General features: G+C 47.2%; 1 protein-coding gene across 4 annotated transcripts in view; it reads right to left on the reverse strand.

Moving 5' to 3' along the window:
- The window catches only part of afmid (arylformamidase), a 40,406-nt gene extending 35,967 nt beyond the window's left edge, over window positions 1-4,439 (reverse strand). For 2 of the 4 annotated variants that reach the window (XM_068058367.1, XM_068058369.1), the window contains exons 1-3: window positions 4,380-4,418; window positions 2,616-2,707; window positions 1,207-1,297 (exon numbers count right to left, since the gene is read on the reverse strand). In XM_068058367.1, coding sequence (XP_067914468.1) covers window positions 1,207-1,297; window positions 2,616-2,645 — 121 coding nt within the window. In that variant the 5' untranslated portion in view covers window positions 2,646-2,707; window positions 4,380-4,418. Of the gene's footprint in view, window positions 1-1,206; window positions 1,298-2,615; window positions 2,750-4,379 lie in introns of all 4 variants that reach the window. The other 2 variants (XM_068058368.1, XM_068058370.1) reach the window with 2 other exon arrangements.
- Window positions 4,440-16,410: the final 11,971 nt, after the last annotated feature.

The following is a 16,410-nucleotide window of genomic DNA, read 5'->3' on the forward strand; positions in this document are numbered from 1 at the left end:
GTAAGGTACTATGTGGTTATGGCACTGAACTAGCAATCTAGAGCTCATGAGTTCAAATCCCTCCATTGCAAATTTGACTCTGCTACATGTAGCTATTGGGGGTCAGTGGGGTCAATCACTCCCCAAAGTTGTTTGGTTGACTGGGTTTTTTAAAAGTGGAAGTCCACTTTAGCTGTCCTGTATCTGCTAACCTGATGGCGGGAGATGAGAGAGTAACAATGAAACTCCCTTATAATCTGGACTGGATCTTTGTTTCTTACACCTGCGGTGTCCTTTAACCTCTTTGAAGTTGAACCAAGTTAACACGAAGAGAGTTGTTACTCAGTTTAGTTTGTAAGCTGATTAATTTTCTCCATTGCAAGTAAAACATTCAAAACACCAAGTATGATGAAAGGCACTTGGTACAATCAGTTCAACTTCTGTTTGCTTGTTGTTAGATAAATAAAGAACATGTGTAGACCAATCCACTTGAAGGGAATTTTTGCATAGAAAGATAGATCTGCACTGCTATCTGCTCTGTTGACAGTGCAAAGGTTATTTTTCTCCCACAACTTTTCTGTTCCTTTCAGTGACTGATATCTATACAGATTCTAAAAAAAGTCTTTCTTCAGGCACCAGAAGAGATCAAAGAAATGTATCACCTCGAAGGTGCTGCATGTCTCCTGAAGGACCAGACTTTGCTTACAAATGGGCCATTGTATGGAATCTGTGCAAAACAACTAACCAATTTTCTTTTTGTTATTCGTTAATGGGATAAGGGCATCGCTGGCAAGGGCAGCATTTATTGCCCATCCCTAATTACCTGTGAGAGTACTCATCTACCTATGGATGGCGCTGTTTGGGGTAACCGCACCCATTCAGGCAAGCTTCTGCCCAATATATATAGTTGAAATCACTTATGTCCAAGTCATCCTCCTGGAAAAAAATGGCCACAGGATCCCAAATTTGGTTCAGGGACGGGAGTTTGTCATATCTACTTGGTTTGGCACACATGTGACTAACACTATGCAATTGATTCATAAATTACCTAGGTAACTCAGGATAAACAATAAATATGGCCTTGCCAGCATTGCCCACATCCTGAGAACAATTTAACAACATTTTCAAATCTCATTCGTGGGAACACCAGGCCAGAAGAGAACAACCATCAGAAGCATAACTGTTTGTAAATTGCAACATGTATCCAGCATGGCTGGCCACACATACCTTTAGTAATTTCTTTGATATGAGCTTCTATTATTGCATCTTTGTCCATACGGTGTGACCAGTGACTCGGCAAATACTGCTTTTCAAGTTCCTACAATAAGTAAAAATGTTAGCAAAGTAATACAGTTCATGCAGCATCAAACCCTCTCAATTTAACAAAAACAAGTGAAACGTTCAAACCATTTTTGCCTGGTTTGGATTATCAGACTCAAGTAGCAAATAAATTTGTTTTTCATAACCTGCAAAAGACTGATTTAAATTCCAAGCTCATTTCATCTATATGAAGCACATCAGAAAGTAGGCACGCAGACTTCAGATTGCCAACGTGGAGCTTCAGATGCCATGAGTGCTTATTGTGTTTCAACATGATTCAAACCTGGGCCCTAAGTACCTCAACAAGGACAAAGAGATCGCTAGATGACCTTCCTGCATCCATAACATCACCTTATGTCTCATGAAACATGGCTGGATGTTGCTTGGCCACAAATTCTGGGTAGCTCAAACTATTAGGTTTGAGGGAAGGGACGGATCTTCTGGGTGTCTCAGAAACCTCTTCAAGTGTCCTTTTTACAATTCTTCTTGCTGGGGAAATGCACCTATGATATTGGGGTTGGAAGAATTCTAGAAAGGTGGCTAGCCCACCTATTTGCCACTGCAGGAGTACAGTCAGTGGCCATCTTGAGAAGGTCATCTTGTTCATTCTCCCATATTGTGGGCAATATCCTGAGTTGGTCAACTGGCTAATTGCAGAATACAGCAGGCAACAAGTCTGCTCACCATTATTGTCAGAGCACTGGTCATACTACTGGCTATGACCACTGGAGGGGGCAGTGGAATAGCTGGTGGTCCAGACACAAGTCTACCTCCACAAGTCTGAAACACTTTCACGATGTAAACATCAGTAAAATGCCAAGATATGTCATGCTATTTTAATCATGTAAATACCGCTCAACTCTACACAGAGCAGGCTGGATCTCAGATTTCTTGTTTTAAATTTAACTTTTGTTTACTAAGTCTGATCATTTCTTACTTGGAGTAAAGCATTAGGAGTTGCAAAACACACATCCACGGGTGCTGGGACACAAATCTGTGCCCACACACCATAAAATTCAGCCCTAATTACACACAGCACCACATGACAAAATAGATTTGTAGAGAAACCCAAGACACTGTTTCTGATAAAGAGACACCTCAGTGAAACTCTAATTTAGTATAACATGTACAGCTCCCGTAACAGAAAAACAATGTTGAGATCTTGTTTACAACATGCCCTTCATTGGAATACTTTCCAAACATACTCAGAGGACTCTCTGCACTGCCCATTCAGAGCACATCGTATGTACTATTTATTGATCAGGCAGGAAGAGAAGAGGGTTGATTTAAATAAAAACTAAACAAAGTTCACTTACCTCTTTATTCATTTTCTTCCAAGAGCTCATTCTGCCAGTGATTTAAGTTATTCTCAGAAACTTGCACCTTGGCTTGGAATCAGCATTGGAGTCTTATAATTTGAAAGAGTAATGATGAGCTGACTGGTGACTAACTGCATTTTAATGGAGTGTAACATTTGTTTACATATGCATTTTATACAGTCTAAGGCATTGCTTCAATTGTTTGTATGTTCTATATTAGTACATTGCTTCGAACATATTTTAACACTTCATTCATATCACAATTATTCATAATATTCCAGCAAGGATCAAGTGGGAGAGTTTTTAGGCTTGTACTTAGGAATGTTGGAAAGTTGTACAAATTTCTCCACATTATTATACAAGCAAGAAAAAGCAGAACTCTGCTAAACAACTCCTTAAATTATAGCCCATGGGAAGTTATGACACCCAATCACAAGTTAGCTGGGTTTATTCAAATTTGTCACCTGAATGAGGCATGTTAATTATGGTGTTGAATGCTAATGGATGCAGTATCAGGTACAGATATTGCTCAAAGTGAAAGCCAAGATCAATAGTTCAGGATCCCACTCAGATTGCAAAGAGTAAAAATTAAGGTGCAGTAAATCAGGTGATGCCAAACTTGTGTTCAAAATTCTGAACCCAATTCCAACCAGCCTCCAGCATGTCCACTGCTGGAATTGACAAGTTGGTTGCATGGGAGTGAATGACTTATCTGATCACATGAGGCATGTCAATTATTTAAATATGCTAATGAGGCTGCATGCCTCAAATCTTGACAGTTTTTCCCATTTAACAGCTGTGGGCCGCGTTTCCCAGCAGCTGAAGGGTGGTGAGAGAGGTTGGATCCAGCAGGCAAGTGTTGTTCCAGTATTGCTTGTGGATCAAGAGGAGCAGGAGCTCCTCCCCCCCTAAATACCCCAAGCTTACCTGTTTCCCTCCCCCTGATTTCCACCATGACCCACAATCTCCATCCCTGACCCATTATCTACCTCCAGCCCACTATCTCCCCTCTCCTGATAGCTTTTTCCCACTTAGACCTGCAATCTGCTCCTGACCCGCCATCTCCCCCATCCCACCGCGCCCCACCCCCCAAACAATCTTCTCTCTCCCTCTTCTCCACTTCCCATCCATGGCTTTCCAGCAGAGGCCTCCACCTAGTGCATACGCACTAGGAGCAGGAGTAGGCCACTTGGCCCCTCGAGCCTGCTCTGCCATTCAATAAGATCATGGCTGATTCGATTGTAACCTCAACTCCACATTCCTGCCCACCCCCAATAATCTTTCACCCCCTTGCTTATCAAGAATCTATCTACCTCTGCCTTAAAAATATTCAAAGACTCTGCTTCCACTGCCTTTTGAGGAAGAGAATTCCAAAGACTCACGACCCTCTGGGAGAAAAAAATTCTCCTCATCTCTGTTTTAAATGAGAGACCCCTTAATTTTAAACAGTGACCCCTAGTTCTAGATTCTCCCACAAGGGGAAACATCCTTTCCACATCCACCCTGTAAAGACCCCTCAGAATCTTATATGTTTCAATCACATCACTTCTTACTCTTCTAAACCCTAGTGGATACAAGCCTAGCCTGTCCAACCTTTTCTCACAAGACAACCCACCCATTCCAGGTATTAGTCTAGTAAACCAGAATCCCAAAGCAGCATTAACTCTTGGTGCTCACCGACATCAAACAGCCACTAAACTGAAACTATTTCTTGTATTGTGCAGAAGAATCTCTAAGTACAAGCTTTAACATTTCTCTTACCAGCGCCCTGTGCTTGGCTGTTCGGACTTTGAAGCTCACATTCTGTCAAAGAGCAGACTGTTTGGCTACACTTATGTAACTCTGAATAGCTTTTAAAGTCACGTGTTGTGGTAACTAAATGATAAGTTTGAACCAACAGCTATTACTATGCTGCTCAGACAACTTATAGAAGAGGCCATGTTCCAGCAAACTCTCACTGCACTTAACACCGAAGCATGATGCACTGAATAAATTTACATTCACTAAAGCAAATATGGGATACCTTGCAAAAACTTGTCAGCTGCAGTTCTAGCTCAACCAACTGAAAATTCACCAATGCAGCTGTTTTCCTTTTAATCTTGCTAGTGTCTGTGACATCTCCTGTCCCACCCAGGCATTACCATACCAAAGTACTTCTCATGTGACTATCAATAAATGCAACTTGGGGTAGGGAGGGAGGGAGGAATCAGCCAAGGTTCCCGCTCCTGATCAGTGTTGGAAAATACATGTGAATGAGAATCAGCTGATGGCATATTTTCCCCATAAATCCTCTCTTTACCATTTAACTTCCCCTAATTCTAATAGTGGGTGCATTCCCAAACTTTAAGTTAACTATTAACTTAAACAGCCTCTGTCTGTTAGTTTCAACCCCATCCCCTGACCTTACCAGCTCTTCATTTGTGAGTTCTGGAAAAGACCTCAATCTAGATTTTCTGTCAAACTTGGTTTCAATTTCCTGGACTTCTCTGGACATGAAGACCACAGGCTGAATTTTCACGCTGGGGGCAGGAAATGGAAGGCGGGACTTTTTCCAGGTCCTGAACCCGCCCCCAGGGGGGAAGTAGATTAAACTGATGATTTTCCCAGGGGAGCAACCCCTTAATTGAATTGGATTTGGGTTCGGCAGCCTATTAGAGGGTGTGGAGGTGGGAGCGGAGGCAGTCCAGATGAAATGTGGGCTCGATTTAAACTTCCCTGAATATGGGAGGGATGTGTGCCCAGGGCACTTACTCACCCATCTGAATAGCTCTGAGCCAAAAGTGAACCATGGAGCTTCTAATGGATAGGGGCAGATGCCATTGGCCATAGAGGACAGGAGTGCCTTATCTTGCTCTCGTTTTCCCTTACAGGAGAAACAGGCACATAATGCCCAGGAAAAGGTGATGACAGGCAGTGAGGTACCATACTACCAGAGGATAATGCCAATGAAACACTGAGCAATGGAGCCAGCATCCCGAACACGGAGGAAGTCGGGCCTGACAAGATGGAAACTCATGGTGCAGGTGGTGATTACAGTGGGTGAAGCGCTCAATAGGTGAAGTAGACTCATGGTCCAGGTCAATATCCATGAACTGGGTGGGCTTCCCTGCCCCGGGTGACAGGTTTCCGGCTTTCCATCCCACATCGTTGCACACTGCGGTCCAGTCCAAGGCTCACAGGAAATCTTCTGCTTGCTTCCTCAAGATTCATAAAGCAGCCGCAGTAATGGCTGCAGTAGGGAGTTTAAAATCGAGCCCCCATTTCATCTGGACCGCCTCTGCTCCCACCTCCACGCCCCCCACCTCTATTGGCTGCCAAACCCAATTCCAATCCAGTTAAGGGGTAGCCCCCCGGGAAATTCATGAGTTTAATCTACTTCCCCTATAGCCAATGAATGCCACTCCATCTGGTAGCATACCGAGCATGGAATTTTATTGGGTACTCTCACCTCGGTGGGTCCTGTCGTGTGACACAGGGCGAGGACTGAAGATGGAGGAGTCCATCCAGCTCGTGTGTCACCATGGTTCAGGGTTATCAGCTCCTCCATAGAGAGAGTGCCCTAGCTCATGGAGAGTTATATGCGGCATCACTGAGTGGATGCAGGAGCAGTGCAGTGGCATGCACAGGATGCATGCTACACTGGGTAGCTGGAGCTACAAAACCTACAAAATACTTAAAGGGATAGACAGGGTGGATGCAGGTAAGATGTTTCCCCTGGTTGGGGAGTCTAGAACCAGGGGACACAATTTCAAAATAAGGGGAAAGCCACTTAGGACAGAGGAGAAATTTCTTTTCTCAGAGGGTTGTGAAGCTTTGGAATTTTTCCCCCAGAGGGCTGTGGAAGCTCAGTCATTGAGTATGTTTAAAGTAGAGATTGACAGATTTATAAATACTAATGACATAAATGGATATGGGGATATTGTGGGGAAGAAGGCATTGAAGTGGATGATCAGCCATAATTGTATTGAATGGCAGAGCAGGCTCGATGGGCTGAATGACCTATTCCTGCACCTATGTTCCTATGTAGATGTAGCAGTCTCTGGAGACTCCTCCATGGGCACCTCCATGACAAGGGTGACCTCCACATGATCCTCAGCCTCCACTTCCTCTGAGGTTACAAAGGAGTAGCCAAGTGCAGAGGCCACCGTGTCACGCGGAGCACTGAGTGGGTCACTGGAGTGTCTTCTTACTATTTCTGTGTACTGTTTCCCTTTCTTATCATTTTATATATAATGACACATAAAGGCATACATCAGAGACTCCTTTCATTGCTAAAAGTGGTATGAGATGGTGAAGGAGATCAAGGGATTATACAAGATTAGGACAGAGGCTCTGGGCAGATATGCATCCTTCATTGGCACTAAGAGTTCAAATGTTTCAGGCAGTGTCTTCAATGGATGTATCACCTCAGAGTGACTGGCATCTCATGCCTTTCATCCTGGGTCAGAGAGATTCCGCTGAAATGTTCCTGAATCAAATGGTCCCTGACATTCCTGGTATCCTGATGAGACCTTAGCACCTGGCACCATGCCTGACCACCTCCTTGTGCAGCTGGGGCACCTCAGTGTCCTGCATCCTGCCCGTCTGCCTCCACTTCTTCCTCCTCTCCCACCTCCTGCTCCTCCTCTTCCTCCAATGAACTAACTCGTTCCAGGCCCTCACCATCCTCAAGGCCCACACCTCTCTGGAGAGCCATGTTATGGAGAACGCAGCAGACTACCACAATGAGCAAGACTTTTGCAGGAGTGTATTGCAAGGTGCTACTCGACAAGTCCAGGTACTGGAAACTCATCTTGAGAAGCCCGATTGCCTGCTCAATGGTTGTCCTAGTGAACAGATGGCTTCTGTTATATTGCCTATGTGCCTCTGTCTCGGGCTCTCTTAGATGGGTCAGTAGCCCTCTTTTCAAGGGATATTCCATGTCTCCTAGAACCCATCCACATAGTTTGGGGGTTGGAGTGCAGAGCTGTGGTAGCCTGGACTGGCGGAGAATGAAGGAGTCATGGCAGCTGCCAGGAAAGTGAGTGCACACATGGAGGAAGCTCTAGTTGTGGTCGCAGACCAGCTGAATGTTGAGGGAGTGGAAGCCCTTCCTATTGATGAATCTGAATGGCCGGTCACAGGGTGCAATTGATGATGCCCTGCACCTGAGGGAATCCAGCGATGGTGGCAAAATCCACTGCCCTCTGTCCCTGCGAGGCCACATCTGTCGTCAAATGAATGTGCTGTCCAGCTCGAACATATAATGCATCCTTAACCTGTGAGATGCAGCAGTGCGCTGCCGTTTGCAAGATGCCACCAAGGTCCGCTGCAGATCCATAGAAGAAACCAGAGGTGAAGAAATTCAAGGCCACAGTGACTTTGGCAGCTACTAGCAGGGCATGGTGGCCAGTACTATGAGGTGCGAGGTCTTCGATAAACGAGGTCACAGAACATCTGCCTGCAGAGTCGCAGTCTCCTGTGGCACAGGGTCTCAGTCATCTCCAGGTAGCTCCTTCTTCAGCAGTAGATGCTCTGCAGAGGATATGGCCTCCATGTCCTTTCTGCCACTTGTCCCTCTCCACTGCCTTCCTGGTGCCTGGGTGCTGCCCTTCCTGCAGAGGGTGTTGCTTTTCATCACCACTGGGCCCAAACTCTGAGAATCATGCCCCCATTGCCAGCTTTTTTTTAAATTCATTCATGGGATGTGGGCATCACTGGCCAGGCCAGTATTTATTGCCCATCCCTAATTGCCCTTGAGAAGGTGGTGATGAGCTGCCTTCTTGAATCGCTGCAGTCCATTTGGGGTAGGTACACCCACAGTGCTGTTAGGAAGGAAGTTCCACACTTTTGACCCAGCGACAGTGAAGGAACGGTGATATAGTTCCAAGTCAGGATGGTGTGTGACTTGGAGGGGAACTTGCAGGTGGTGATGTTCCCATGCATTTGCTGTCCTTGTCCTTCTAGTTGGTAGAGGTCGCGGGTTTGGAAGGTGCTGTCTAAGGAGCCTTGGTGCGTTGCTGCAGTGCATCTTGTAGATGGTACACACTGCTGCCATTGTGCGTCGGTGGTGGAGGGAGTGAATGTTTGTAGATGGGGTGCCAATCAAGCGGGCTGCTTTGTCCTGGATGGTGTCGAGCTTCTTGAGTGTTGTTGGAGCTGCACCCATCCAGGCAAGTGGAGAGTATTCCATCACACTCCTGACTTGTGCCTTGTAGATGATGGACAGTCTTTGGGGAGTCAGGAGGTGAGTTACTCGCCTCAGGATTCCTAACCTCTGATCTGCTCTTGTAGCCACAGTATTTATATGGCTACTCCAGTTCAATTTCTGGTCAATGGTAGCCCTAGTATGTTGATAGTGGGGGTTTCAGCGATGGTAATGCCATTGAATGTCAAGGGGAGATGGTTAGATTATCTCTTGTTGGAGATGGTCATTGCCTGGCACTTGTGTGGCGCAAATGTTACTTGCCACTTATCAGCCCAAGCCTGGATATTGTCCAGGTCTTGCTGCATTTTTACACGGACTGCTTCAGTATCTGAGGAGTAACGAATGGTGCTGAACATTGCGCAATCATCAGCGAACATCCCCACTTCTGACCTTATGATACAAGGAAGGTCATTGATGAAGCAGCTGAAGATGGTTGGGCCTAGGACACTACCCTGAGGAAATCCTGTAGTGAGGTCCTGGAGCTCAGATGATTGACCTCCAACAACCACAACCATCTTTCTTTGCGCTAGGTATGACTCCAGCCAGTGGAGGGTTTTCCCCCTGATTCCCATTGACTTCAGTTTTACTAGGGCTCCTTGATGCCATACCTGGTCAAATGCTGCCTTGATGTCAAGGGCAGTCACTCTCACCTCACCTCTTGAGTTCAGCTCTTTTGTCCATGTTTGAACCAAGGCTGTAATGAGGTCAGGAGCTGAGTGACCCTGGCAGAACCCAAACTGAGCGTCACTGACCAGGTTATTTCTAAGCAAGTGCCTCTTGATGGCACTGTCGATGATACCTTCCATCACTTTACTGATGATTGAGGTTCGGCTGATGGGGCGGTAATTGGCCAGGTTGGACTTGTCCTGCTTTTTGTGTACAGGACATGCCTGGGCAATTTTCCACATTGCAGGGTAGATGCCTGTGTTGTAGCTGTACTGGAACAGCTTGGCTAGGGGCACAGCAAGATCTGGAGAACAAGTCTTCAGTACTATTGCTGGAATGTTGTAAGAGCCCAGAGCCTTTGCAGTATCCAGTGTCTTCAGTCATTTCTTGATATCACGCGGAGTGAATCGAATTGGCTGCTGCCTTCCTTGTGCTCAACTGTTGTCCTTGGCTGTCCTTGCCCAGTTGTCCTTGGCTGCCTTGCCTCCTGCTTTTCTGCCCACAATGCCAGGAGGATGATGAACCCCTGCATTGCCCACACAATGATTGCCTACTCTCCCTGCCACCTGCGCAGCGCCAAGGGCATCTGTCTGCCAATATCCGAGCCCCTCGCTGCACTGTTGAAACTTTTGTAGCTTCAGGGTAATTCCCTGGAGTCGCTATGATTGGTTCCCCACTCTGTACAAGCCTTCCTTCCCCTGGTCTCTTTCAGATAGTGCATGTAGCCTTTCTTCTTCTTCTTCTTTGGCCTCCTTGTCTCGAGAGACAATGAGTAAGCGCCTAGAGGTGGTCAGTGGTTTGTGAAGCAGCGCCTGGAGTGGCTATAAAGGCCAATTCCAGAGTGACAGACTCTTCCACAGGCGCTGCAGATAAAATTGGTTGTCAGGGCTGTTGCACAGTTGGCTCTCTCCTCGCGCTTCTGTCTTTTTTCCTGCCAACTGCTAAGTCTCTTCAGCTCTCCACTCTTTAGGCCCACCTTTATGGCTGCCCGCCAGCTCTGGCGATCACTGGCAACTGACTCCCACAACTTGTGGTCAATGTCACAGGACTTCATGTTGCGTTTGCAAATGTCTTTAAAGCAGAGACATGGGCGGCCGGTGGGTCTGATACCAGTGACGAGCTCGCTGTACAATGTGTCCTTGGGCATCCTGCCATCTTCCATGCGGCTCACATGGCCAAGCCATCTCAAGCGCCGCTGGCTTAGTAGGGTGTATATGCTGGGGATGTTGGCCGCCTCGAGGACTTCTGCGTTGGAGATATGGTCCTGCCACCTGATGCCAAGGATTCTCCAGAGGCAGCGAAGATGAAATGAATTGAGACGTCGCTCTTGGCTGACATACGTTGTCCAGGCTTCGCTGCTGTAGAGCAAGGTACTGAGGACACAGGCTTGATACACTCGGCCTTTTGTGTTCCGTTTCAGTGCACCATTTTCCCACACTCTCTTGGCCAGTCTGGACATAGCAGCGGATGCCTTTCCCATGCGCTTGTTGATTTCTACATCGAGAGACAGGTTACTGAAAATAGTTGAGCCTAGGTAGGTGAACTCTTGAACCACTTCCAGAGTGTGATCGCTGATATTGATGGATGAAGCATTTCTGACGTCCCGTCCCATGATGTTCGTTTTCTTGAGGCTGATGGTTAGGCTAAATTCGTTGCAGGCAGCCTCAAGTCTAAATCAGGGGACACGATGTAGCCTTTATGTCCCAAGAAACTCTCAACACCAACACCCCTCCCCTGCAACCCCCCCCCCCCACCACCCCACCCCAGCCCCGTGTAATGAGTTCTTAATGAGCTTGTGAAAGCACCTTAATTGGTCTTAATTGGGGATCCCACCCTGGTGAACATGGGCAGTACTAAGAATGGTGCCACAAAACCAGCACACTGGCTGGCACAGATGTTTTTGGGCCTCGTCCGCCTTCATTCCTGACCTTGGTGGAGCCTGAAATTTCAGCTCCCTGCGTCTGCTCTGGACTACATTGGCTATACAATAAGATTCAGTTTCTGTCTCTGATCTGCTGCTCTTTTGCAATATTTTAAAGTAACTTTGATCAGTTTATAGCCCCTCCCCAACCACTGCTGTGACTGAGAAACTTCAATCTTCCTGCTGAGCCTGTGACTGGTTATACTGGATTTTTTGCTTCATTCTGTTCCTGACCAAAAACTCACTTGCCTGGGCCATAGTACAAACCTTTACCACTTCTGAATTTTGTGGTGTTATCCAACTTAACCATCATCTTTCTGACCCGGTGCAGCTCATGCATCTTCATTCCCACAAAAATACCTCCATCCATGTGTCCTCTGATACCCTACCCTTAAATAGTTTTGTCTCCAAACTTGGCCAACATTTTGTTAATGCTCCATGCTGACTTGGAGTGCATATCCACCTGAAGGTGACTAGACAATGTGGTCAAGAAGGCATACGGGATACTTGCCTTTATTGGCCAAGGCATAGAATATAAAAGCTGGGAGGTTATGCTGGAACTGTATAAAACACTGGTTAGGCCAATGCTGGAGTACTGTGTGCAGTTCTTGTCACCTCACTATGGGAAAGATGTGATTGCACTAGCGAGAGTACAGAGGAGATTTATGAGGATGTTGCCTGGACTGGAGAATTTTAGTTATGAGGAAAGATTGGACAGGCTTGGGTTGTTTTCTTTGGAACAGAGGAGGCTGAGGGGAGACCTAATTGAAGTGTATAAAATTATGAGGGGTCTAGATAGAGTGGATAGGAAGGCCCTTGGTTGAGGGGTCCATAACCAGGGGGGCATAGATTTAGGGCAAGAGGTAGGAGGCTCAGAGAGGAGTTGAGAGGAAATGTTTTCACCCAGATGATGGTGGGAATCTGGACCTTACTGCCTGAAAGGGTGGTAGAGGCAGAAACTTCATAACATTTAAAAGATAGATAGATGGCATCCGTCCATCTTGGGAGTTGATGGACTACGCCAAGTGTATGTCACTTCTGGATTGAACAACCACGAAGCTGGAGTGCCCACTTTAAGGTGCAGACCTAGGAAAATAGTATGGAGACCCTGACCTCTACCTTGCAGAGGCTCAGCACCAACACTCAGACACTTCTTCCTACTTCCCTCTGCACCATGATCTCACCACCGAACATCAAGCTACTGTCCACAAGACTGTCACTGACCTCATCTCCTCTGGAGATCTTCCCTCTACAGCTTCCAACCTCATAGCCGCACAACCTCGGACAGCCCGCTTCTACCTCCTTCCCAAAATCCACAAACAGGACTGTCCCAGAAGACCCATTGTGTCAGCCTGCTCCTGCCCCACTGAACTTATTTCTTCCTATCTTGACTCTATCTTTTCTCCGCTGGTCCAGTCTCTTCCCACCTACATCCGTGACTCTTCTAGCGCCCTACATCATTTTGACAATTTCCAGTTTCCTGGCCCCAACCACCTCCTCTTCACTATGTACATCCAATCTCTCTACACCTCCATCCCCCACCAGGACGGTTTGCCGGCTCTCTGCTTCTTCCTTGAACAGAGGCCCAACCAGTCCCCATCCACCACCACCCTCCTCCGCCTGGCTGAACTTGTTCTCACATTGAACAACTTCTCCTTCAACTCCACTCACTTCCTTCAAGTAAAAAGTGTTTATATGGCTACCCGCATGGGTCCTAGTTATGCCTGTCTTTTTGTGGGATATGTCGAACATTCCTTGTTCCAGTTCTACGCAGGCTCCCTCCTCCAACTCTTTTTCTGGTATATTGATGACTGTATCAGTGCCGTTTCCTGCTCCCGCCCCGAACTGGAAAACTTTATCAACTTTGTTTCTAATTTCCACCCTTCTCTCACCTTTACGCGGTCCATCTCCGACACTTCCCTTCCTCGACTTCTCTATCTCCATCTCTGGGGATACGCTGTCTACTAATATCCATTATAAGCCCACCGACTCCCACAGCTACCTCAACTACACTTCTTCACACCCTGCCTCCTGTAAGGACTCCATTCCATTCTCCCAGTTTCTCTGTCTCTGACATATCTGCTCTGATGATGCTACCTTCCATGACAGCGCTTCTGATATGTCTTCCTTTTTCCTCAACTGAGGATTCCTCCTACTGTGGTTATTATGTTAATGATACTATATAAATAAGTTGTCCAGTATACCTACTCAGCATTTATGCTCCAACAGTCTGCTCCCCACCTGAAGCTAAAGACCAGTTCTACGAGGAACTCCATAATATCATTAGTAGCATTCCCAATACCGAACATTTGTTCCTGCTGGGGGACTTTAATGCCAGGGTTGGGGCCCACCATGACTCATTGCCCTCCTGCCTTGGGCGCTATGGCATTGGAAGGATGAATGAGAATGGACAGAGACTGCTTGAGTTGTGTACCTATCACAACCTCTGCATCACCAACTCGTTCTTTCACACTAAACCCTGTCACCAGGTTTCATGGAGACACCCAAGATCACGTCGTTGGCACCAGCGGAACCTCATCGTCACAACGCCAGCCTCTTTAAACAGCGTTCAAATCACACGCAGCTTCCACAGTGCAGACTGCGACACTGACCACTCCCTGGTGTGCAAACCAAAGAAGCTACATCACTCCAAGCAGAAGGGCCGCCCGCGCATCAACATTAACAGAATTTCTTATCCACAGCTGTTACATAAGTTTCTAAATTCACTTGAAAAAGTCCTTCAAAACACTCCTACAGGGGATGCAGCGACCAAGTGGGCCCACATCAGAGACGCCATCTATGACTCAGCAATGACCACCTATGGCAAACATGTGAAGCAGAATGCAGACTGGTTTCAATCTCACTTTGAAGAGCTGGAACCTGTCAGAGCCGCTAAGCACATTGCACTGTTGAACTACAAGAAAGGTCCCAGTGAGTTAACATGCGTAGCACTTAAAGTAACCAGAAGCGCTGCACAAAGAACAGCCAGGCGCTGTGCAAATGACTACTAGCGACACCTATGCAGTCGTATTCAGCTGCTTCCGACACCGAAAACATCAGAGGAATGTATGATGGCATTAAGAGAGCTTTTGGGCCAACCATCAAGAAGATCACCCCCCTCAAGTCTAAATCAGGGGACGTGATCACTGACCAACGCAAGCAAGAGGACTGCTGGGTGGAGCACTACCTAGAACTGTACTCTAGGGAAAATGTTGTCACTGAGATCGCCCTCAATGCAGCCCAGTCTCTGCCAGTCATGGATGAGCTGGATAAACAGCCAACAAAATCGGAACTCAGTGATGCCATTGATTCTCTAGCCAGTGGAAAAGCCCCTGGGAAGGATGGCATTACCCCTGAAAGTGCCAAGCCTGTGATACTCTCAATACTCCATGAACTGCTTTGCCTGTTCTGGATGAGGGAGCAGTACCACAGGACATGCGCGATGCCAATATCATCACCCTCTATAAGAACAAGGGTGACCGCGGTGACTGCAACAACTTCCGTGGAATCTCTCTGCTCAGCATAGTGGGGAAAGTCTTCGCTCGAGACGTTTTAAACAGGCCCCAGAAGCCGGCTGAGCGTGTCTACCCTGAGGCACAGTGTGGCTTTTGAGCAGAGAGATCCACCATTGACATGCTGTTCTCCCTTCGCCAGCTACTGGAGAAATGCCACGAACAACAGATGCCCCTCTACATTGCATTCAGAGATCTCACCAAAGCCTCTGACCTCGTCAGCAGACGTGGTCTCTTCAGACTACTAGCAAAGATCGGATGTCCACCAAAGCTACTAAGTATCATCACCTCATTCCATGACAATATGAAAGGCACAATTCAGCATAGAGGTGCCTCATCAGACCCCTTTCCTATCCTGAGTGGCATGAAACAGGGCTGTGTTCTCACACCTACACTGTTTGGGATCTTCTTCTCCCTGTTGCTCTCACTTGTGTTCAAGTCTTCAGAAAAAGGAATTTTCCTCCACACAAGATCAGATGGCAGGTTGTTCAACCTTGCCCATCTAAGAGTGAAGACCAAAGTACGGAAAGTCCTCATCAGGGAACTCCTCTTTGCTGACGATGCTGCACTAACATCCCACACAGAAGAGTGTCTGCAGAGACTCATCGACAGGATTGCGGCTGCCTGCAACGAATTTGGCCTAACCATCAGCCTCAAGAAAACGAACATCATGGGACAGGAGGTCAGAAATGCTTCATCCATCAATATTGGTGACCACACTCTGGAAGTGGTTCAGGAGTTCACCTACCAAGGCACAACTATCACCAGTAACCTGTCTCTCGAAATCAACAAGCACATGGGAAAGGCGTGCGCTGCTATGTCCAGACTGGCCAAGAGAAAGTGGGAAAATGGTGCACTGACACGGAACATAAAAGTCCAAGTGTATCAAGCCTGTGTCCTCAGTACCTTGCTCTACAGCAGCGAGGCCTGGACAACATATATCAGCCAAGAGCGACGTCTCAATTCATTCCATCTTTGCTGCCTCCGGAGAATCCTTGGCATCAGGTGGCAGGACCGTATCTCCAACGCAGAAGTCCTCGATGCGACCAACATCCCCAGCATATACACCTTACTGAGCCAGCGGCGCTTGAGATGGCTTGGCCATTGAGCCACATGGAAGATGGCAGGATCCCCAAGGACACATTGAACAGCGAGCTCGTCACTGGTACCAGACTCACCGGCCGTCCATGTCTCCGCTTTAAAGACGTCTGCAAACGCGACATGAAGTCCTGTGACATTGACCACAAGTCGTGGGAGTCAATTGCCAGTGATCGCCAGAGCTGGCGGGCAGCCATAAAGGTGGGGCTAAAGAGTGGCGAGTCGAAGAGATTTAGCAGTTGGCAGGAAAGAAGACAGAAGCGCAAGGAGAGAGCCAACTGTGTAACAGCCCCGACAACCAATTTTATCTGCAGCACCTGTGGAAGAGTCTGTCACTCTAGAATTGGCCTTTATAGCCACTCCAGGTGCTGCTTCACAAACCACTGACCACCTCTAGGCACTTACCCA

Source organism: Heterodontus francisci, chromosome 26 (genome assembly GCF_036365525.1).
Source record: "Heterodontus francisci isolate sHetFra1 chromosome 26, sHetFra1.hap1, whole genome shotgun sequence".
Taxonomy (NCBI): domain Eukaryota; kingdom Metazoa; phylum Chordata; class Chondrichthyes; order Heterodontiformes; family Heterodontidae; genus Heterodontus; species Heterodontus francisci.